Here is a 24,676-nt window from a genome sequence, read left to right as displayed (position 1 = left end):
TCAGGCCCCGCTGAAGGCCCGGTCATGAAAAGCACCGCCCGCCACAGGTACACTGATATACACGTCGTCCAGCAGTTACCATAGCAACACAAATGCAAGCACGCTTTAAAATGTGAACACTTTTGACACAATGGGATTTGATTTGAAAGGGACTTTATTATGACAAGTGACATGAACAAGGGAGTAGTGACCTGTAAGAACGTGAAATGAAACAGCAGTGGATGTGTGAAAGTCAGGAGTGGCACATGCGACCAATAAAATCAATGAAGAAACAGGAGTTGGCTCGTAGTTCAGTCAAATTTAGAGAAAATGAAGACACTGAGGTTGACAGGAAGTGAAGTCATTTGGTCTTTTGGTGCCAGTCACTGGCCCGGCTTGTGGAATTTTAGAATAAACTTTGTTGCACTTCAAACACATTAGTTAAAGTGCTGATGTATTCCTACAATTCTTTAAATACAAAATCCAAATAAGGACATTTCAAATCCATCATTGGCACTTTCACATGAGGGTTATGTCATGTGACAATATTGTTTGGACTCCATGTACAACACACGTTCTCCTTCTTAAAATAGAGCACAATCTTTATAAAAATATCAGTTAAAGGGGAAGGAAGGCTTTTCCTTGAAATACTTTGTAAAGGTTCATATAAGAAACTATTGCACAGGTTCCCACTGGACTGAAAACATGTTTAGCAATTATGTGTCCCTGCTGCCATTCCGACAGTACGCTAGCCTCAAACCTCGCGTTTCACTCCGTTCTTGTATGACTCGGTTTTCGTTGGGAATTTTTCACGAAAGGTTTGCCTCCGACGGCAGGAGGACCCGTCCCAGGAAAACGTAGACGCAGCGGGACACGGGGTGGCAGACTTGTGAAGCTCAAGGACTTCGATGCTCACACTGGCAGCGACAGTGAGACCTGGAGCGCCGGGATCGGGAGGAACGGGCCCCCCTGATCTGAACCCGAGCGGTGCTTTGTTATTGGACTTCTGTCTTGGGCCAGACCTGGAAGACCCAAACGTATTGTGAGGGTCTGCTGGGAAAGTCTGTTTGGCTGAGCCTCCTGAAAACTGGGGCAAAATTTGTTTGCAAAAAACGAATCATACAAAAACTGTGGTGTTTGAAAACCGAGGTTTGACTGTACTTGAATGGCCTCTACCTAAAGCTTGGGCTAGTAGTGCTTCAAGTCTTTAGTTTAGGGTAAAAGTCAAATCTGGTTAAATATCTCCAGTAATGGCTTATAAATAAACCTAATTTGCATGAATGACACTTTTCTATAAGAAGACGCTTTAACAACTGAAAGAAGACAAACTATACCCAAAGATAAAGAAAAACAAACACAGTGGAACCTTGGTTAGCGTCATTCATTCGTTCTGTGAACTGAATCAAAGTTTTTACCAAAAAAATAATGTGAATCCAATGAGTCTGTTCTAGAAGGCCATAAACGTACTAGAACTGAACTGAACTGAACTACAACTGCAAAAACTGCAATAACTGTTTTGTGTTGACATTTTTCAGAGTCAAACGTCAACATCATAGACAGACGACGTAACTTCCGGTTCCGGTTGCCATTTTGTTTAGCTAGCTGACCTTAACCAAAAAACCTGCTAACCAGGGCGGATGCTAATCGAGGTTCCACTGTATTTTTAAAAAATGCATGTTAATTTCAGCACAATCTCGACCTGAGAAGTAACTAAAGCTATGATTTTTTTTGTTGTCAAGAATTTAAAGACAAAGTGGCACAAATTCATTGAAATATTCATGTAAAGTGCAACGTACGTCAACATTTTCTACCGCTGCTTTTTGTTTGCCAGATAGCCGTGATTTGAAATTGTCATTTCCATCACTGTTCAAGAAAAGAAATACTATATTTAATAGCAGTGTTAATTCACACAGCATGAATGTCAATGTTAGCATTTATGCTATGGCACCAACAGCAACACAAGGGGTGCCCGGGCCGGTGTACAACAATAGTTTGTAATGGAAGTGACATCGATAACACTAAATCTGTCGCATGAAAGACTGGATTCGGAATCTGGTTCAAGATGAAAGACTTGCAATCTAAAACTACCCGCAACAAGGAACAGCAATCTTATTTCGTCGCCATGAATGGAAGAGTGGAGATCACGGGCGCTAACGCTATGTGCTCGCCACATCAAAGACAAAGGTCTTGTCCCTGACATCAAAGAAAATGCACTTTATTACTAAACGGAAATGGCTTTCGTCAGGTCAAACTAGGGGTGTGACGGTACATGAACACTCGTTTGGGTACAGTACGGATGTCCCTTTCCAGTCCCATTTTTCGGCACTAGAAGCTGGAACCACCGCATTTACTGCACTTTGCAGATGCAACTATTCAATCCAATGAGCCGACAACTGTTTTGGTCTTCCATTCATGGGTTTCCATTTCAAAATGTAAATATCCTCAGATTTCAGCCTCCCAAATGTGAATATTGTTTTCATTTCCTTCGTCCATCCGTGAAAGCACACAATAATGATGTTTGTGTTTTCGGCCAAAGGAGAGATTCGCACGCATCAGCTACGACTTCGAAAAACAGTGACGGACATTTTTGCCTCTTTTCTGATGTGCTGCGAATACGACCAAAGCAAATACTTACGGTTTGTGTTTGTTTCACATTGATTTGGTCTTTTTGGGACGGGGGTGTCCAAACGTTTTCCACAGACTCGCATACTGAAAACGAAAAATGTGAGGGCCCGCTTTAATATTTGTGTTTTTGAATTTTGTTAAAAGGCAAAAAAATAGTTCAATATTATTATTAAATTAGTATTATATAATTAATATTATTATAATATTAACTATAAAACAAGCAGCACAATCAATATTTTTATTGCACAAAACAGCACAAATAAAGAGGCGAAAAATGACTATTTTGGTTTCATTCTGAGCATGTCCGGGGGCTGATTAAGCAATAGCTTAAATCTTTGATAACTCAAACAGTACGACTGCACAAACGGGCATTTTAATTGCACAAAACAGCACAAACATAGCACAAACAAATTGGACTATTTTGGTTTAGTTGGAGCAAATGGGGGGCTGGGTGAACTTATATAACTCAATAACTCAAACTAATAATAACTCAAAAACGAAAACAGTACTAATGTTCATGTTATATGCACAAAACAGCGCAAATGAAAGCAGCACTAACAAATGGGACTATTTTGGTTTAATTTGGAGAAAGTGAGAGGCTGGGTGTACTTTAGGTTGGTCTTTGTAATAAGTTTAATAACTAAAAAACTAACAGCACAATCAATATTTTTATTGCACAAAACAGCACAAATGAAGAGGGAAAAAATGACTCTTTTGGTTTCATTCTGAGCATGTCGGGGGAATGATTAAGCAATAGCCCGATGCTAAATCTTTGACAACTCAAACAGTACGACCGCGCAAACCGTCATTTTAATTGCACAAAATAGCACAAACAAACTCGAGCATTTTGGTTTAATTTGGAGCAAACGGGTCCGGGTAAGCTTTGATTGACCTATAAAATAATCTGTAATAACTCAAAAACCCAAGCAGCACAAATGTTAATGTTATTTGCACAAAACAGCACAAATGCAGCACAAACGAACTGGACAAATGCATGTATAAAAATAACAGAATGCGAGGGCCATTTTGATACATTTTGTAGACACTAAAAGCAATCTTATGTTTGCGGCCCTCGCTGGAAAACGTCTGGACACCTCCCCCCCCCACGTTATTATTTTGTATTCATTGGAAAATGACCTGCCAGCAGTTTGCGGTTTATGTTTAATTTTGACAATCGCTAAAACTCCTTCAGGAAGTTTATTTCCTTACTGGAACGAAAGTGAACCGAAGCGTGACGTTAAAAGCGAGGTGATGGCGTACTGTTACACCTGGAGGTCAGGCTTCTAATTGGCACTAATAAATAAATGTGCACATCGCAAAATAATAGCTTTTATTTCTGTTTCATATCCCGATTTACACTAATCACCATATTTAATAAGACTGGACGAAAATGAACACAACACTGTGATGCTTAAAAAGGACAAGGACTGTGTAGGGCGATGCAATCCTTTATCTCAATCTTTTAGGCACAAAATGAGTGTAAAAATAGTCCTGCTGTGTGGATTCTCTCTAAAAAGCAGCCGGGGTTTGAGCTGTCTTTTACGAGGCGTTCACGACCACCAGAGAGATCTAATGTGCTCGCTGCTCAGGCACGCTTCACTTCAGCTTCTACCTTTCTATCTGGATTATAAATGCTGATACACTCCCCTCCAAAATGAGTGGAAAAGGGGGCCAATGCCCTTATTTGTGCTCCCTTCGGTGTAAAATGCATTCAAGTCACAGTTTGATTCCACTCCATGCTTTTGTTTGTTAGAAATCGTCAGCCTTCTTCCACCAGTGACTCTTTTTGGAACTTTGAACCATCGCTTGTATGAAGTGGAAATGTACATCACGACACACGGCGTATTCTCAGGGCTTTTTTTGTTTGTTTTGTTGACCGCTCAGGCTGTCTTAGACGACGTCCGGCCTCTCGTCCGTTCTCGCTCCACGACCGGATAGGACGGCTGCAGTCCTATCCGGCCCCGGACAACCTGAACAGTCCGCAATGAGCTGCTCGACTCTCAGTTTTCAAGTTAATCCAGAATTCTTCGGATAAACCCTTCTTACGATTCTGGTCGCGCGTGAGACGGAATGAAAAATACATTCTGAAAGGAGGGCGTGCGTTCCTAAAGCAGTAACGAGTGTGGACGTACGCGGATGTTTATTTAACAGAGACGTCAGCATTTGCCTGCAGGAGAAGTGATGCCACACATTTGCAGACAGGTGCTCGGGCATTTCATGGCTTCAAGGCAAATGACTTCCTATTCCAAAAGTTCTTTCCTCAAGCCTCTCGGCGTTTGGAACACGTTTGGGTTGGGGTTTAACTGTTTAACTGTCCACCACCTGATGTGGAAGTGTGACAGAAGAGCCGTTAATAAAGGAACCCTGTTTGTCTCTTCCCTTGAGGAAGTAGGTGAGCAGCTCCCCTTTGCCCTTCACAAAGATAGGCCCCCTCCTCACAAAGCGGAAGCCGTATTCCTTGAGGATGTTGTAGCAATCCTCCACCACCTGGGGGACACACAAAACACAACTTATTAACCCCTGAAGTGCCAAAGTCGCAAAATTGCAACAGGCAACATTGCTGGATTTATGCCTCATGGGGTTAATACTTTACACCAGGAGATGGCGGACATCTGCAACTTTAATCTGAGCAACATTTGCGAGCGTGTTTCTCTGCAAAGTTTATACATTTATAGACTCTGAAGTAGGGCTGGGCGATATATCGATATTTTTAAATATCTGTAGTCATGAAAAGCTCAAAAATCATCCAAAACAGTGCAGAGCTCAGATAGAAGGCCGGGTTTCCACGCCATGTCCTGGATCGTGGTGGGGCGCTGCGGCTCAGGTTTTTTGTAATGTGAAACCAATGTCAAGTAATACAGCGTATGGATGGACATAAATGCTACATCAGGGGTGCCCGTCACGGTGATCGCGAAGGTAGTGTTGGTCGCGTGTCACCTGCATCATTACTGTCACTTTGTAGATGCCATATGACAGTCAGCTGACATTCAGCCCCTTCCTGATGCGCCCCTGTGCCGCGGCGGCAGCATAAACAAAAAAAGAAGTGGAGAACAGGTGTAGGCAGCCGCACATGCATAATGCAACTTTCATCTTTATTATTCCGATTACAGATAACTAACTCGGCGCTAAGACAACTTTTCTTATAGAGAGAGGCATCTGTTCACTTGTAGCGGCTGCTTATGTCGGAAAAAAAAGTCAATTGTTTCAGGGCTGCGCGTCGCGTCATGAACTCTGCTAGTATAGAAATGTGTTTTTCTCCAAGTTGGTTTGTTAAAGTACTATTTCACCATGAATTGGAAAATGTACTGATTGCTGAAAGCGTTTTAATACGTTGCCTTGGCTACAGCTGCGTTGTCTTTTGCATAATCATTTTCATCTCTGGTGTACAGCCTCTGTAATGTCGTATAGCAAATGCTAACTGGATGTAATACATGACGAACGCCTGGTAGCTGTTTTTACTGACATATTAGCCAGGTCATGTATACAACTATCGAGGAATTACTTGTCATTATCTTTATTGCCATATTGATTTGAATTGTGAATTACGGCACGATATCAACTATTTTGATGACCTCTAACCTTTGAAACTGTGAATGTGAAACACTAATCATTCGTATTTTGTATAGTAGTTGCAAAGTTTACTGCTTAGATTTGATATGTATGTCATATGTTTTATAGGAAGAGGTAGATCATTTCGACTGTGTGCACCCCTGATATACAATATGCCATTTTACGACGTGGACACGTGCGGCTTATACGCCGGACTTTACGGTAAACGTAGCAAGGTGTGTTGTACCTGAATATTTCCCATCACCCCCGTGGACTCCATACGACTGGCCACATTCACAGTGTTTCCCCAGATGTCATAGTGGGGTTTGCGCGCTCCGATCACGCCTGCTAAAACTCCTCCCTTGTTGAGACCTGGTGAACAGAATTCATAAAGCAAAGACATGAAATATAAGAAGTACTGCAAATGGCAGTCACTGAAGTGTTGGCTTTTCTACCCACTGATATTTGTTAAGAAAGGCCAAAAAAATGTTATATACAGTATTTGAAGGCAAGGTGGGCGCGTGACGTGATGCCAGCTCTTGTCGACTATTTAGCGTGTTAGCTTCCTTCATAGCGAGGGAACGTGGTAATTAAAGAGAGAAGGGGAGTGTTATTGCAGCTGGAACTCATCGCTACCTTATTTTATTGCAAATGTTGATGTGGAGGATCAACGAGTCGTGCCCACACAGGAAATAACGTTGTACAAGACGACCAATCACAGCCACTATGCTCTGAGAGGTTGGGTTTTTTCCCCCCACCCAAAGGTGCATATCACGCTATTATTAACTTCAAAAACTAGTCCTTGGATTTGTATTTATTCATATTTTTCATTATAAATCAAATATACAAATCAAATATAATACTGCCCTCACAAGACAAAGTCTGGCTGGTCAAGTCCCCAGTGAAGGTCCAAGTACCAAATGCATGGCCCGCCTCAGGTTTTACATGCAGAAAACAATGTGACATAATTATAAATGAGGAACGGAAGGAAGTTATTGTTGATGCGGACTTCCCGTACATCCTGGCGAGATTGAATTCAATGGTGTTTCTCACCTTCTTTATCAAATTGCTGCCACTCCCAACTTTCTTTGGCCCCATGGCGGGTTATTTAGCAGTTGCATTCAATAAAAAAATGCAGTGACGGTGAGTCAGCAAAGCGTAGGGTGCTTTGTTTGGGCACTATGATACTCTATAGCACAGGGCAAGCCGTCTAGAAACACACAACAATGTAACGTTGGGAACGTGTGAAGACGTACCAATTCGAAGCATGAAGTTGTTGAATGACTGATAGTTGATGTTCATCAGTGTGACCTTCATGGCTAGAGCAAAGTCGGCCAGGTCCGCCAGGTGCTGCCAGCGCTCTTTGTCCGACTGCTCCTCCTTCTGATGAACATCCAGATTGTGATTTCATGGGCTGTGTGGACAAAGTGGAGGAGGTGCTGCACTGACCTTCATGCAGGTGTAGCCATTACTGACATCTGAAGTGACACCTGATGCTGCCATGTAAGTGCTTCCGATGGTCTTGATTTTTGTGATGCAGCGAAACTGGGGATCATCCAGCAGCTGGAATGGATACAAGTCAAATGTTGAAACACAACGCACGCTCAGCTGTTTTGTTTTTGGTCCACACAGGCACTGACCATTATTACCATCACTGAACATCGATCACGTTGAATGACCGTGCTAGTAGAAAAGCAATGCTAGTGTGCCTTGAGATCTACCCCGCGCCCCAAAGCAATATGAAGTCTAAAACAACAGCCTGGAGCACAAACTTGTCAAAGACAGAAGTGTCACAGATCGCGGCAAAATCCAGTGTACTTCTCCACTAAAGGGGGACGCATGTCCAGACAGGAATGGTGCCAAAGGACGGTTGTTAGGATAGAGTGGAGTGGGGCCTCTGCCCGCCAACGATGGTCGTTTGGGTGATATCACCTCGGTTAATATCCCATTCAGATGTAATGATGGTCACGGACCCACCTGAAACCAAACCAGGTGGCTGTGCCTTGTTTATTTGTTAGAGGCTAAATGACAATCTTTTGGGAAGGGATGAAAGGCCAGCATCGTCTGTGGGAGAAAGGTGGACCTCTCCCTCTGTTCAACCTTAACGTAGAGAGGGCTTCCCTCACACCTTTCTTTTTCTTCAACATGAAAACCCTTAACTACAATTAAAACCCAGCTCTATGTACTTGTATTCCTTTCCTTTCCCCTCTGGAAAAAATCATGCTGGGGATCCATGGAGGGAAAATAAGTTTAAAACAAACGAGCAAAGCTTGTTGGAGTAAAAAATAAATAAAGGAGTAACATTTTACAAATTACATTTGCATTATGCGAATGAGGCATTGCCCTACAGAGCACAAGAAATCAACCAACTCACGCTGTCAAAGTCCGAAATAATCTCGTTGAGGAAGCGCAAGCATTCAATGCCTCCGTTGTTGATGCTCTCCTCTGTGTAGAAGTCGGAGAAGTTGGGGATGGAGGCAAACATGACTCCGATCTCATCGTATGACTGGCTGTACAACTCCTGGGACACAGAAGGTGAAAAAGTACGAACGTTTGCAATGAATTCCATCTGCAGGCAAATGTTACAAAGTAAAACAAGTACCGTAATTCCCGGTGTGTAAGCCGGTCCTTTTTTCTGAACCCTGCGGCTTAGGCAGGTATGGCAAAAAACTACATTTCCCATGATGCTTAGAGAACAGCTTCAGGATGTAGTGACGTGGACGAGTGAAGTGGAAGCTAATTGACCCAAATTTCACGTTTTGGAGTCTTATGCCGCGATCTCTGACACAGCTTAAGTAACTTTCATCAAGTGTCGAATTACCACAGCTTCTGTTTGGATTGCTTAGACCTCAGTACTAAATATCCCACATTACGACATGGACACCTGCGGCTTTTAGACAGGTACGGCCTATACATGTACAAATCTTTTTTTAGTAGGTAATTTAGTGGGTGTGGCTTACATACCGGTGGGCTCTATGTACACAAACAGAGTGGAGGATCACAGTGTTCTGCTGTTGTCAGGTCCTCACCTCGTCTCTTTTCTTTGAGCCCAGGAAGTGTCGAGCGACATGTTCAGGAAGCATGTTGGTCACCAGCGCCTCATTCCAGCGCCTCATCTCGTACACTTTCTCCTTCTGCTCGTGGACCTCAAGCTTCCACAGGAACAGGGTGCGAGCGAGTTTCTCCACCTTCACACAACATCGCATGTTCTTAGCCTACACCTTTTAGGAGCATGAATAGGTTCATTTTGTCTTCTTATGGAGTATATGCTCAGGTTCTTATATTCAGACTGCAAAAAGCCCCGGTTAGCATGTTTTTTGGTCAATGTCGAAAATGTACGCCACAATTTTGCCTCGGTTTATGTGCCTTAGCGCATGCACACGTGCACACAAAACCCTTTTCTGTGTTGTTCATGTTGTGGTATACTTGTTTGAGCCGTCAGAAAAGCAAAAAATATTTGTGTCAAAGTGAATGTTAATAATGCTAATAATGTTAAACACTGTATTTAGAAGGTCGTAAACAAGTTTTCTATGTCTTATAGGTCTTTTTTTCTCTTATGTCTACTAAACTGGGTAATAGAAGTGTAAAGGTGACTATACGGGTGTTATTTCATGTCTAGAGGGATCTAATAATGTTAAAAAGCGTTTGCAAATGTCGTAAACAATAATGCTTTAGTTTGTAAGCAGGTGTAAAGGAAGGAGTGTAAAGGTGACTATAGGGGTGTTATTTCATGTCTAGAGGGCTCTAATGATGTAAAAAAAAAAAACATTTAGAAAGTTTCTTATGCTCTAACTACAAAAATATTAAATTTATACATTTTTTAAAAATACATCCCAGTGCAGCAATTCAGTAAGTCGACTTACATGTCGGGAGAAATAATAAAAGCTGAGCATCATAATGAAGATCATAACTGTCATTGTGAACTTGGAGGGCACGAGATAGGACCTGTGAAGAAGAACAATGATATGCAAAGTTGCAAATTGTCGAAAGAATAAAAGACGGCCAGCGTGTGAAATGTTTACTATAAAATGATCAAAATCAGCTTTTTTTTCCCTCTCACCTGTATTCCTGAAAGCGTGCCATGTCGTAGCGGTCGAACACATCCCTCCAGCTATATATATTAACAACGCCAGTCGCCACGGTGATGAGCAGCATCAACGTGAGCTTAACCATGTGGCTGACTTGGACCAGCATGGTGGTGGCCATCAGCGCCAGCACAGCAATGTAGCTGTAATATTTGGGGTTGTTCAGGCAGCCTTCAGGGTTTGACCACGTGGAGGAGAAGGACGGGGCGTTGACTGACGTTGGGCTTTGAGGCAGACAGCTCAGCTAGAGGACGGACAGAACAACCAGCTCAGTCGTTATCCATGGCCCGGTGGGCCTCTATGGTCAATAACCTTACCATATCCACAATGTCAGTCATGGTAAGTATGAAGATGGCCGCCATGGCCCAGGTGTTGCGAGCCCAGCGAGTGTGGTCAATCCAAGTTGAGAAACCAACAAGCTTCTTGGGAAAAACCTGAAAAAAACACACAAAAGTACTGCTTGTTTTCATCAGAACACTGATTAGCAAAGAAGATTATGCAAAAAGTAATCACATGAAGAGGGGATGTCCAAATTGGGTCAGCAAAAACAGAAAAATCAGCCCTAATTTTACAATAATTAAGTCAAAAATATTAAGAGAAAGTTTTAATCTAACAAGAAAAAGTCATAATTTAAAATGTAAATGTACGAGAAAAAAGTCGTAGTATTAGGAGAATGAAGTGGTAACTGTATGCGAATAAAGTGTTAATATGAGGTGTGATGGTACGACTTTATGCTCGGAAATTTGCAACTTCGTTTTGAGTTTTTTCTCATAAATTGACGACTTTATTCTTGTAAATTTCTGACTTTATTTTCGTAATGAGTTTTTTCTTGTAAATTAACGACTTTATTTTGATAAATTTCCGACTTTATTCTTGTTATATAAAATTTTTATTGTAAATTTAGGATATAAATATATAAAAATATATATAAATATATAAAATATATTATTTTTTGTAAGAAAATAATTGCCTTTATTTCCAAAATGGACATGCATTTATATAAAATTTGATTAAGTTTTCTTTTCTCCCATCATTGCTTCTGAAAGGTTTCCACGCTCGGTGGATGTGGCTCATCGGCATCTAAGTTAGAGTGAAAGTGAAAGTCAAATTGTTCTTACTCTGGGGAAGATGGCAGCCAGCGAACAGATTGTCAGGATCAGGAGCAGGACTTCTCCCACAGCAAAGGTGATGTAATTTGCAATCAACCTGAACAAGAAGACAAAGCCTTATGAGGAATATGCACACTCTCAGCAGCACTCAGTAACTGTTCATTTGTAAATGCAGCTAGCTTATCATTCATTCCAAATAGCCTCTTGCAGCTGCAGGCCTCGCCTACCTACCTTCCTACCTACCTACCTGGGGTCTATGAGGGCCTCCATAGCAGCGGTGAAGAGCAGTACCACACAAGAACAGCAGAAGGCAGCACCACTCTGCTTCTCCTTCTCCACCGAGTAGCGGGTCTCCAAGTCTGGGTCAACAAACCTCAACGAGAGACGGTTGGTGTGTTTCCCCTTCAGCCTGATGAGAGAGGACGACGGCCTCAACTACGCAAAATGAAGTAGGATTGTTGATTTGGATGTAGTACGTGAAGCTATGATGTGGGGTGCGTATGCAACCGCAGCAGCATTCACACCCAAAGCTGTTTGAGGCAAACCATGGTGGACGAGGGGTTAGTTCATGCACATTAGAGCAGGGGTGTCCAAACCTTTCCCACCGAGGGCCACACGCTGAAAAAGGAAAGCATGCAAGGGCCACTTTGATGTTTTGTGAATATGCTAAGAAAGCTTTTCGTGACGTACGTGAAAAAGCCTATTCATAGTAGACCTTCAGGCTTGGCTCTTTTTTCCCCATTTTTGCTTTAGTTTTATGATTTTTTTTGGTAATGTCATGCCTTTATTCCCATAATTCCCGTAATAGTTTGACTTTATTTCCATTATTATACACCATTTCCTCCAAAAATTATGTTACACTTATCTGTTTGTCTTTTTGTGTTCAAAATAACTTGAAAAGTTGTGAATGGATGTGGATGAAATTTTCAGGAATTGTCGGAAATGGGATATGGAAGAACTGATTACATTTTGGGGGTGATCTGGATCTACAAAAAATCGAATCCAAAAAATGTAGGATTATTATTTTGGTGTGATTCACAATATGGAGGAAACCGTGGCGTTTGGCGGAGGTCTACGCTTCTCTAATTCTCAAAATATTACGACTTTGTGAGCTCATTCAATACCAAAGATGTATTTATAACGTATTTCATCAACCCAACAACGTTTTTATACGTCCTTTATGTTTTTTTTGTGAGAGAGGCAAAAAGAGGCGACGATGGGTCGCTGCACTAATGCATTAACATTTCAGAGCACTTTTAAGCCATAAAAACGGCCACAAGGTGGCACAAGTGCATTTGATAAGAGTTCAGGGATTATTTCAATGGTAACATCACATATGACAGGAAGGAGGAAGTGGGAGAGCACGGAGGAGTGTAGCGAGAAGAAGGTTGAACATTGTAGGGAAATTCTAACGCATGCGCACACGCGTGCACACACATAGTTCAGTATGATTTTGATGTAAAACGACCCTTTTTGTGTTGTTTACATTGTGGTATAGTTGTTTAGATATTTGAGCTGTCACAAATGCAAAAAATATTTGTGTCAAAGTGAAAGTTAGGCTTGAAAAAAAGCTTTTTTTCACCCTTTTTTCGTCGGGAACTGATATTTTCCTGAAACTTACCTTTCTTCTACTGCTGATTACTAAAGAACAGAAAAAAGTAAAAACAAACTTTTTTTTCTGATGAAAGACGGGAGTCTAATCTTTCTTTTGGCGGGTTCCATGTTTATATAGCCATACATCTTGGAAGATCAGTCAAAATCGTGTAAAATGGCCGCTACTGGAGGGACTGAATTCTGAAAAATGGCTGGGATTGAATGAGGTAATTGTATTTTTAGAACATGCCATAAATGGCCCACGAGCCACAATTTGGACACCCCAGACCTAAAAGTATTAAAAGTTTTAAAAGTATGAAAAGTTTTTGGTAATAAAGTTCCAGGGATTTTGGTGGAAAAGGCCTCTTGTTCACTGGCGACGAAGGAAGCTAACAAGCTAAATGGTCGACGAGTATCTGTTGACTCAGTGGAAAACACCACCTCAACTGTTTCGGCTGGGAAGTGCACGGCACACTCTCAACCACGACGCAGAACTGCGCCTTTTGTGTGTGAAAAACGTGTGAACTTACGCTTGGACAGTCTCCCTCTCCAGCAGAGCCTCATTGAGCAGTTTGCTGAGCTCCTGTTCGTTCTCTTGGGCATCGATCACCCTTTCAGCCAGGTCCCGCAGTCGCAGCCTTCGCCGAGGGTTTGGGAAAGAGGGGTTTACCACCTGCAGTTCCACAGATCATCAATTCCATGGCAGACATGTCACTCATTCTTTCTAACACGTCACTCCAGGAAGCAGAAACACAAAAGATCAAGACAAAATAGCAAGACTGAGCACAACACCGACTGTACACATTACCACTTTTTTCTCGCTAGAATATGACTTTCTTCTCTTAATATTTGGACTTTATTCTCGTAAAATTACTGCCATTTTTTGCCATTTCTGCTGTTGTTGCCCTTTATAAATTTTCCCAACTATTTCATTTCTTTGTTCTTGTAAATTTCCTTCTCGTATTTATGACTTTATTCATGTAATATTTTGACTTTATTCTCGTAACATTACAACTTTTGCAGGAACCTAATTTTCCAAAAATTGCAACTTTGTTGTTTTTGTTTGTTCCTCATAATATTATTTTAAATGTTATTTTAAAATAAAAATGTTTTAATATTCCAACTTTATGCTACTAAAATGACTTTTTTCCTCATTATATTACAATATTATTCTCGAGTTTTTTTGTTTGGTTCCAACTTTTTTCTGTTGTTGTGCTAATACATTTTCCAACTATTTCAACTTTGTTCTTGTAAACTGCCTTCTCATATTTTATGACTTTATTCCCATTAATATTTTGACTTTATTCTCTTAACATTACAACTTTTTCCATAACCTAATTTCTCGTTAGGTTCCAAGCTTTTTGTCTTTGTATTTGGACTTGTAAAATTCCATCCATCCATCTCCTATGCCGCTTATCCTCATTAGGGTCGCGGGTATGCTAGAGCCTATCCCAGCTGACTTCGGGCGAGAGGCGGGGTACACCCTGGACTGGTCGCCAGCCAATCACAGGTCACGTATAGACATACAACCATTCACACTCACATTCACACCTATGGACAATTTAGAGTCGCCAATGAAGCTAACATGCATGTTTTTGGAATGTGGGAGATCTTGCGTATCTCCTGACTGTGTGGCCAACATGCTAACCACTAGGCCGACGTTAAAATTATTGCAGATTTTTCCATTTATGACCGGGTTTTTTTTCAGTTTTCTTTTTAAATGATATTTTTAGAATGTGCTGCAGGACGCAAATGACCCCCATGGACACCCCTGATCTAAAAACTTTCATTTCTGCACCGGAGGCTGACTTTGACTGCATCTGAGAAGTGAGGGGGGGCTTTTTTTTTTTTACTTTTTTTTTTTTCTATTTTGGGCGCCTTTACAGGGTTGTAAATGTGACACAGCAAACAGTTTGTAGTGCAATATCTAATAATGATTTTTTTTTTTTTAAATATGCAGAGGGCCAACCGCTTTGGATCTGGTCTAATGTGTCCGAAAAAGAAAATAAAAAAACACAAAGAAAGCACAACTTTTCCAAAAGATGCATCCAGGCAGCAAAAGCAAAGTGATGCTTGTATCAGGTTTTGGGTGGAGTTATTTCATTGCAGTTGGTGCTTCAGTCAAGGTGGAGGGATTTAGAAACACAACACATTTTTACCTTGTTTTTAATTTTTTTTACATGTTTTAAAACTAGCATAGGCCGTGAATTGGACTTGAACATTGTTTACCCTTGTGTCCAGCTCTTCAGGTTCCTCCGGCGTGGTGCAGGCGGTGTTCACGCTGCCGTTACAGTCGCTCGTATTGATCAGCAGCGGGGAGTTTCCATTGGACGAGGATACGGAGAGTTTCTAAAGTGAAACAAAAAAAAAAGCAGTGAGCGACTGGTTCCAAATAGTCCGTGTGTCAGATTCTACATCTTATTCATACAAAGAAATGTAAAAAATTAGGGCTGTCAATCGATTAAAATATTATACAAGAACAAAGTTGAAATACTTGGAAAACTTACAGAAAAAAACAGCAAAAACGGGGGAAAAAAAGACCAAAGAGTGAAGTTGACACTAATAATATGCTTTTTCCACTGACGACAAAGCTGAGATGAAATATATAGAACTTGTAATTTGCAAAATATCAAAGTGGCCCTCGCTGGAAAAACGTTTGGACACCCCTGCATTAGTAATTCAATGATGTTTTTGGGAAAGTAAATATTATGCCTTTTTTTTTTTTTTTTTTAAATACAGTAATTTGCCCAACACTGCTCATTGATTTGACCAATACACTCAGAAGAATGGAAAGTCTCAGTGAAGATCTAAGAAGAAGGATTGTACATTTCTACAAGTTAGGAAAGTCCTTGAGACATTTCTAGAAAAAACCCCTTCCAAATTCCAACATTAGGTGTCTTTTACTGTGATGCCACTGGATGCATTTGACAAACACTTCAGCCGATCTTCAGGATCCGCTGTAGAAGATCGGATAAAATCAGCTTCTGCCATGAGATTGGGCCGGTAGGCTGTACCTACAGCGGTAGTTCCCTCTCACCGTGCCCGGACAGCTGTGTCATGGTCCGGGGGGCTCGCAGCACGGGAAGTGCTGCTGTAACCCGCTGGTTGTTTATACTAGGGACCGTCAATAAATTACTATTGCGTTCCAGAGAGTTTGTTTAAAAAGCAAGTCATACATTGTAAATCACAGCACAAATTGATCTATAACCATGTCAAATGATTGGTCCTACCCAAAAAGTATTTTGCACGCACATTTTTTCCAATTTGATCTTTCACTGGATCTTTTATTGGATTAAGGATCTGACTCACAGAGGTTTGTTACGAAAGCCAAACAATATTGTTGGTCGTGCTGTGGAATTCAGCAATACTTTGGAGGTATTTTCAGAACCATATTCAATTCCACATATTCCTGTTTGTAAAAAAAGCTTATTATGAAAAATGTTTTAAAAAGATCAGTACAGGATCTGATCGGAAGCTAAAAAATGTGGGTCAGGACATCCCTAATAAACACAGTCTGTAGAAAATAAGACAAATAGAGTAATATGCAATGCACCTTGTAGAAAAACGTAATTCACGTAGAGCACTAGAACTCGTGACCACAAGTGTATGAGGAGCAGGTACTAGGTAGGAGCAGGTAGTAGGTTCTACTCACTACGCTGTTGATGCCATTCTTTCCCACGGGTCCTTTAGGAACAACCACCAGGTAGGTCTCGATTCCTCGCTCCCTCAGGTAGTCGCAGCGCTCCCCTCCGTTCCCCGGCTCCACTTCAAACTCCCCATGAAGACACTCCATGGTGTTCTGCGAGATGTGGACACGACTGGTCCACACAAAGAAGGGTCAAGCCGGAGGATTGCTAACACCTAGCGGGAAAACATCCCAAGCTGGCTGCGTCAACCACCACAGTATCAGTCACCTTACTGGGATATCACGACACACATGAAACAATGAATGACGCCAACCAAGGTTCCACTGTGTTACTTCTTAGCATATCTACGTTAGTCTGATTTGAGCCTTTTTAAAAGCCAAACGACAAACAACAACAAGCGTTTTAAAAAGATCATAGTGGCTCCCGCATCCTTTGATTTCTCAGTATGTGAACATCCTTGCAAATTCGGACTGTGTAGCATTTGAGAGGGTCTGCACTCTACTAAATGCCAGCCTCATTATTCAAATATAGCCAACAGGGAGACGTTGCGGTGAAGCACCGCATGTTCTTACTTACCCTGGTATCCCTCCGGCCTCCATCTTGTTGGCGACGGTGACATCAGTGGACCACACATCGTACTGCCAGCGCTTTTGACCCAGCACTCCCCCCAGTACCGTACCACTGTGCACTCCAACTCGCATGTCCACATCTGTTTGGGTTTTCTCCCGCACGTACCTGGTGTTAAGTTTGCAGACACATCGCAGGCACTCCATTAAATCTACTTACTTCCTGTGTCTGTGTAGAAATGACAACATTGACACAGTTTAAAGCCGATTTTTGACACACGCCTGGTGGGCTTTTTAAACAGCAGCACACGTAGGCTGTACAGTTTACGCATAGTCGTAAATTATTACCAAGTTATGATGAATACGTTTCTGCAACCTAATTTTCAGAAATTTACATGCCCTCAAAAAATTACACACCCTTAGGAGTCCAAGCTCAGATTTGTGATATATTTTTGAAAAAGCCTATCAGTAATATGAATGTTGCTCTTTTTATTTCCTATTTTTACAGATTTTTTTTTTCTCCAATATTTCAACTCTTCTTCTAAAACAATCTTCACAAAATTTTCGGAATTTTATGACTTTATTCCTCATACTATTTGGACTTTATTCCCATAATATTCTAACTTAATCCCCAACCTAATTTTCCAAAAATTACAAGTTTACTGTTTCTCATAATATTACGACTGTTAAAAAAAATACAATAAATTCTTGAATATTTCAACTCTATGCTGCTATAATGACATTATTTTTATTCATAATATTCCCAGTTTATTCTCGTAAAATTGCAACTTTTTTCTTGTTAGAATATGACTTTTTATCTCTTAATATTCTGACTTTATTCTCACAACATTCTAACTTTTGCCGCAACCAAATTTTCCAAAAATGATCGTTTTGTTGTTTTGTTTGTTTCAACCCCTTCAGTAGCGGCCATTTTAGACGATTTAGACTATTTTTCAAGGCAAACAGAATATTGTGTTCTATGGCTATATAAACATACCAAAAGAAAGATTAGACTCCCGTCTTTGATCAGAAAAAAAACGTTTGTTTCTACCGTTTCCCATTCTTTTGTGATCAGCAGTAGAACATAGGTAAGTTTCAGGAAAATATCGGTTCTCGACAAAAACAGGTTAGCTTTCAAGCATAACTTTCACTTTGACACAAATATTTTTTGCTTTTGTGACAGCTCAAATATCTAAACAACTATACCAACATAACACAAAAAATGTTATTTCATCAAAATCATTTCTTTACAACACCATGACCTATTTACCATTTTCACATTTAGAACTGAACTATGTGTGTACACGTGTGTGCGCACGTGTTCGTGTACATGTTGTGTGCACGCGTGCATTTTGTGTATGCGAGTGCGTGTGTGCATGTGTTAAATGTCCCTACAATGGTAACTTTCTGCACGCTACAGTCCTCCATGCTCTCCAACGTCCTCCTTCCTGTCTTCGGTGTTTCCCTGCGGCTTCATGAGCGCCGCCGAGCGCTTATCACATGCACTTCTGCCACCTAGTGGCCTTTCTTGTGGCTTAAACTTGGTCTACAGCGGTGCTGAGTTGCATCATCACCTGTTTTTGCCTCTTGTGGAAAAAAACGTAAACGACGTATAGATACGTCTTTGTGATTGGGCGTTCGGGGTTAAAAAAAAACGTATAACTACATCTTTGGTACTGAATGAGTTACTTTTCCTCATAATATTACAAGTTTATCTTGTAACGTTGCAACTTGTTTTCTCGTTAGAATGCAACTTTTTCTTCTTAATGTTTTGACTTGATTCTGGTTAAATTATAGCTGTTTTTTTTTTTGCTGCTGGGCTTTTTTCCAACTAGTTCACCTTTTTAATTATGTAATTATGACTTTATTCCCATAACAGTATCACTTTTTCTGCAACCTTATTGCAACTTTATTTGTTGTTCTGTTTGTTTCAGGAATTTGCGAGCCCGTGAATTCACGGCAGTCTTCCCGCAAAAAAAGCAACTCTCATGTTCACTTCACAGAAACACAAAAATCTCTATCAGCCCATCAGCGTGATCAATTCCCCTCTGAGCATGTGACAAAGCTCACGGCGACACAAACAAATGCACGTATTGACTCGTGGGAACATGCGAGTGGAGCTGTACTCACGAGATAGCCTCAACCATGGCGAGGCCCATCATGATGGAGCAGGCGGCGTGGTCCTCCCTGTAGTCTGGCAAGCCACAGATGCAATAGTAACAGTCTCCCAGGATTTTGATCCTCAGCTGGTGATATTTCTGACAAGGTGGAATTGGTTTTAGTCAGAAGAGACATTTTTTCCTCTGATTACTTTCACTGAGACGCACATAATAATTTTGACTTTTTATCTCATAATTTAGACTTTTTATCACATAATTATGACTTGCCTATCCCATAATTATTATTTTATCTCATAAATTTGACTTTTTATCTCATAATTATGACTTTTATCATAATTGACTTTCCTATCTCATAATTATGACTTTTTATCTCATGCGTTCAACTTTTTAGTCTCATAATTATGACTTTTTCATCTCACATTATGACTTTTTGTGTCATAGTTTCAACTTTTTACGTCATAATTTTGACTTTTTATCTCATATTTTGAGCTTTTTAGTCTCATAATTATGACTTACTTACCATTGGGATATTTTTTTCTTTCAGTGGCGGAAACGGGCTTCCGTAAAATGCGCTGTTAAATACGCCTTCAGGACTTTTTGTCTTGCCGATGCTATTGTTGTGTGGAATAAACAAATACATTATCTGATAAAAGAATACAATTTTGAAAATAATAAAAAGGTACGAAAAATACACACCTGCATCTTTACTAAAGATCATAAAAGTATACCTTTGAAGAATGATTCTAAAGGGCATCCAATATAACTTTAATGCTGTTCATCCACATAATCATCTATACAGGTGGTTCTCAGGTTACGGCCCTTCAAGCTTAGGAGCGTTCATTCATTTTCATTTTTATTTGTGCTATGTAGGAGGAAGCCGGGCTACTAGGAGAAAACCCACGCACGCAAACTCCACACAGAGACGCACGCCCAAAGGGAGATACGAACCCAGATCTTCCACATCTTCTGACTGTGTGGCCAACATGTTAATCCACAAGGCCGCCGTCAGGAGCATTCTCCCATAAATTCATCAAAGACGCAATTTTGGTCTGTAAACACTCAACTCGCTCAAGAATTACTTACGGCACACGCAGCGGATGAATACGCACTGCACACTGCAAGGACGTTACTCGTGTTTCGCATGCCTCGGATGAACGGTGTGCGCCGCATTCGCTGGTACACGGAGTGGATCACTGCTACAAGAAGTGGCTAACACCGCTTGTTCATGAACCTTTTGCAATTCATTCAGTCTCCCAAGCATAAGGCAGGCTCTTCTGGTGGTTATGCGCCACCGAAAAGGAAAGCCATCACCATGGAAGTGAAAATGAACATGATAAAAAGCTCCCGAGAGATGAGACACACCTGTGCATTAAATGATCGTTGCCATGTCAAAACAGAGGGAAACCGCACACGTACAACCGTAATAGTTTGGTCATAATGAGACACTCACCGCGGCCAGTTTGTCAAATCGAGCAAAGAGTTCATTGAGTAGTTTGACCAGCTCCTGAGCACTGCATGACGATGACAGCTGGGTGAAGCCGACGATGTCTGCAAACAAAATACTGCAGCAACAACAACAAGAGATGGACACAAAACAACGGATTAGTATCGTTAGAAATGTATCTGTATGGTGTTGAACTACCGCATTTTTTACCGCACTTTTTTTCATGGTTTGCCAAATAAGAGCGCAGGACAGGGGACGCTCGCTCCTGTCCTGCAGAATGTCACAAATTTCCATCTTTGATTTTTTTTTTAAAACACGATTTTAAAAGCGAGAAATAAAAATTTCAGTGAACGAGCCCGAGGATATATGTACAGGATACACGTGAAGCAGTCATGAATGGGTGTGTGCGTGAACAATTGTGTGCGGAGGAGGTGCGAAGATCGTCGTAAACTAACAATACCATCGCTCCTTTCTTATTGAATGGGCTTCTAATCTCTAATTAGTCGGCAATTAAGTGATATTTTAGATGTTTATTGAGGTGTTTTGGCTATTTTAGAATCCATTCACGGCATTGCAAAGTGGGAAGATTACCGTTTTGGCCGTCATTAAATCTTTTCAGGGCGGCATTGCAAAGTAAGAAGACGGCTTTTTTATGTCGAACTAGGACTCAGTAATTAAAGTCTACACGACGGCTTCATTGCTTAAAAAACGAAACTTTTTCGTGCATGAAGCTTCTGCTTGAGTCGGCATTTTGGCCGCTATATGCGGTCAGATATTGACCAAGGGATACAAAATGGGTGGCCACTGGCCGCTTTAGACAGGTGACTGCTATACACAGGGTCTATAACACGTAAATTTTCTGCGGGGGATTTTTCAGTGGCTGCTATAGGCAGGTGGCTGTTCTATACCGGTGGCCGCTAAGACAGGTTTGACTGTATAACTAAATCTATAGTAATATAATATAGATATAAGTAAATAAACCATGTAAACCATGTAAATAAACCACGGACAGAAGGACGTGATGTACCAAAACTATCAAAGAAGAAAGAAGGCTTGCACATCAGGGCCGTCTTCCGCTTGTCCGGCTTGTCTAGACTGACGACGAAGTGGAATTATTTCTGCGAGTCACTTTGGAATACGGTGTTCCCTCGTAGGTTTCCAAAATAGCCCGCAATAAGTCAAATCCGCGAAGTAGCCAACTTTAACTCTTTACAATTATTATATATGACTTAACCCCTCACCATACACTTTATACACTTTTCTCAGACTGGCATTAGCATTTTCTCACATTGCTCTCTCCTTTAAACGCTCTCAAAGTTCACATTTCGTTTGAATTTTAATGATCAACCTACTAGGTTGGACACAAGCAATTATTAAGTGACTCACGCGTATTTCACTCCCCCTCCCCTGCCTCTTAGCATTTCCTTATCCTTGTTAAAACATATTGCTCCTGTCGTCGTATTTTCCGGTTAGCTAGTTTGCTAGCAACCACTTGCCACATAAGGGAAGCAGCACGAAGGAAATTGATTTACAATGGTCTACAACCAATCAGGACGCAGAACACAATGTGCGGGTTCTCCCTTAGCCAATCAGGACTGTTGTGGCTCTATATTTAGCCGGCTATTGTCTACTGTGGGTTCACGAAATATGCTCCTACAGGCACATATAATAATCAATGTTAAGACATTCGGACATTTATCTATATTACATCGGAAGAAAAAGTATCTCCATATTGATATTTTTACCCATCCCTCGTCAGCATAACGTACAGGCTAGAATTTGAAGCCACTGACAGTTGCGACATTACCTGACATTTTCATGTCTGTACATGTACATGGTGTTAAACTGCTGCATCTCTTTCTGACTGGGCTCCTTCTTCATGTCCTGCAGCATTTCATCAGCTATGTGCTTTGGAAGGATGGACAGGAGCAGGCGTTCCTACGAAAGGAATGAATAAGCCGTTAATGATGCTCCACCTTTTCCTTCATGATCTGGGTGGGACGACATCGACAGCAATCTGAACGAGTGAGCTCGGAATAGTGAATCCTAAGTTATGCAACAGTGTGTTTAATTTATAAAACGTTTAAAGTGCTCATGACACCAGAAAACATGTTAATCTTGTTATTTCCGCCGTGAAAGGCATATTTCCTGTGTTAGATGTTTACTCAAATTTTGAAATATTTACAATTAAAAAAAAAAAATGTAATTGGCAGTTCTTGCAGGCGTGGAGGGGGCTGAGCAAGTGACGTCACCAGACGGTTCTACCTGGAACTCTACGTTCACGCCGATGCTTTCTTAACTGTAATGGTCCCGTTCTGGATGAATTGCTGTTGTTTGTGATAAATGTATTAACGTATATTATGGCCACTCGTGTTGAAGACTTTTTCTGGAACCTTCTGGACAGAGTAAGCTTGTTCACATTTCCTTAAGACACCTTTGGCCTTGTCAAATTGGAAAACATCATGGGACAAATGTTACTGCCCCGCAGATGGAAATAAAAGTGGAAACCCACAAGATGGTCACGCGAGGCGCGGGTCGTAGCTATTACTGCCAGTAAAACTCAGCACACTGAGTGGAGATGTGCTTTGTAAATAAAGTATAATTAAATGTTAGCTGTCAAATAGTACAAACTGTACTTTTGTACTAGTCACATATAAACAAACAACTTTGTCATTGAATTAGGTTTTGCAATGTTCTCGGTTGAAAAAACGTTAAATAAATCATTCAATAAATAAATAAATAAATAAATAAGTCATTAAAATTGTTATTTGTCATAATAAAAAAATAAAAATAAAAATTGCAGACGCGACACAGCGGCGGCAGTCCCACGCAGCCCACCACCACAGTTTCAGAAAATCCTAGGGGAAACCGTGCAGATTCAACTTCTTAGCACATCCACATGTGTTTTTTACTAAATATCCAAATGGCAAAGTTGCATGCTTTCATTTTTCACTATGTGGCCCTCGCTGGAAAAATGTTTGGACACCCCTGATTTACATCTATTTGGAATTGTTTTCTGCATGTAAAATTACAATTGCAAAACGATAACCACGTTTTATGTTAACATTTTTGGCTTTCTGGAATGGATGAATTGGGTTTACATGATTTTTTATGGGAAAAAATTGAAAGAATGAATGACACTAACCAAGGTTCCACTGTATTAGCCAGATGATACCTGATATAACAGATAAATTGACCTCTGACCTGTTGCTGGCTCTGCTCCTCCAAGTTCAGTTTCACTTCGAGGGACTGTCTTGCCTCCAGAAAGGCTTTCCGATGCTTTCGGTCGGCCATGTAATAGGACATGACGCCCACGGTGATCGCACAAACATAGATCACAATGTTGGCCAGGAGCTGGAATCACAACATACACAATTGGAAAGTTGTTTTATGAACATTTTCAGCATTTATGGTTTTACACAAAGAAAACTGTCACGGTGAGGATATGTATATTTCCCTACCATTCCTCTTTAATCATATTATTCTTAACGAACAAGGTGAGATCTTGCATGGGCGTCCAGAGCGAGGGTGACTGACTGTTGACACGTATTTACCCCCCATCATCTGTCCAATTGTTGCTTTCACCAAGGTTGTTGCTGTTTCTTTGGGCTTGTCTTTGTAATGTGGCTTGCAAATTCCACAGTTCCCTGTTGCTTTGGGCTTTTTTTCAGAGAGTTTGTCGCTTGTTTCTCCCGCGAGACCCAGCAACAGCGTCTCTGTGTCTCGACCGCAAATGTGAATTTTCCAAGCTATATTGTGCTAGGCACAGTGTGATGGCTACCGGAAATTTCGCTGTATAAGCCGCACCCGCGGATAAGCCGCATGTGATCACATCATAAATTGCCACACTATGGCAAACACGAGTCTGTGAGGACCAGGCAGCTCTTTATTTGGCAGGAGCTAATCAGAATCTATGAAAGACGAGCTTGTCAACCCATTGGAAATTGCAGGAGGTCATG

General features: G+C 41.0%; 1 protein-coding gene across 2 annotated transcripts in view; it reads right to left on the bottom strand.

Moving 5' to 3' along the window:
* Positions 1-136: 136 nt before the first annotated feature.
* The window catches only part of adcy3a (adenylate cyclase 3a), a 34,961-nt gene continuing 10,421 nt past the window's right edge, over positions 137-24,676 (bottom strand). The window contains exons 3-21 of one of the 2 annotated variants that reach the window (XM_054780939.1): positions 23,922-24,071; positions 22,525-22,655; positions 20,724-20,835; positions 19,284-19,411; positions 17,164-17,322; positions 16,593-16,758; positions 15,170-15,289; positions 13,471-13,613; positions 11,595-11,756; positions 11,357-11,444; positions 10,556-10,672; positions 10,214-10,482; positions 10,017-10,098; positions 9,183-9,341; positions 8,528-8,674; positions 7,603-7,716; positions 7,410-7,533; positions 6,401-6,525; positions 137-5,091 (exon numbers count right to left, since the gene is read on the bottom strand). In XM_054780939.1, the coding sequence (XP_054636914.1) occupies positions 4,912-5,091; positions 6,401-6,525; positions 7,410-7,533; positions 7,603-7,716; positions 8,528-8,674; positions 9,183-9,341; positions 10,017-10,098; positions 10,214-10,482; positions 10,556-10,672; positions 11,357-11,444; positions 11,595-11,756; positions 13,471-13,613; positions 15,170-15,289; positions 16,593-16,758; positions 17,164-17,322; positions 19,284-19,411; positions 20,724-20,835; positions 22,525-22,655; positions 23,922-24,071 (2,676 nt within the window). In that variant the 3' untranslated portion in view covers positions 137-4,911. Of the gene's footprint in view, positions 5,092-6,400; positions 6,526-7,409; positions 7,537-7,602; positions 7,717-8,527; positions 8,675-9,182; positions 9,342-10,016; positions 10,099-10,213; positions 10,483-10,555; positions 10,673-11,356; positions 11,445-11,594; positions 11,757-13,470; positions 13,614-15,169; positions 15,290-16,592; positions 16,759-17,163; positions 17,323-19,283; positions 19,412-20,723; positions 20,836-22,524; positions 22,656-23,921; positions 24,072-24,676 lie in introns of both variants that reach the window. The other variant, XM_054780938.1, reaches the window with a different exon arrangement.

The sequence above is a fragment of the Dunckerocampus dactyliophorus genome, chromosome 7 (assembly GCF_027744805.1).
Source record: "Dunckerocampus dactyliophorus isolate RoL2022-P2 chromosome 7, RoL_Ddac_1.1, whole genome shotgun sequence".
NCBI lineage: Eukaryota > Metazoa > Chordata > Actinopteri > Syngnathiformes > Syngnathidae > Dunckerocampus > Dunckerocampus dactyliophorus.
The sequence above is the reverse complement of the archived record's forward strand: the minus strand, read 5'-3'. Positions and strand labels throughout refer to the sequence as shown.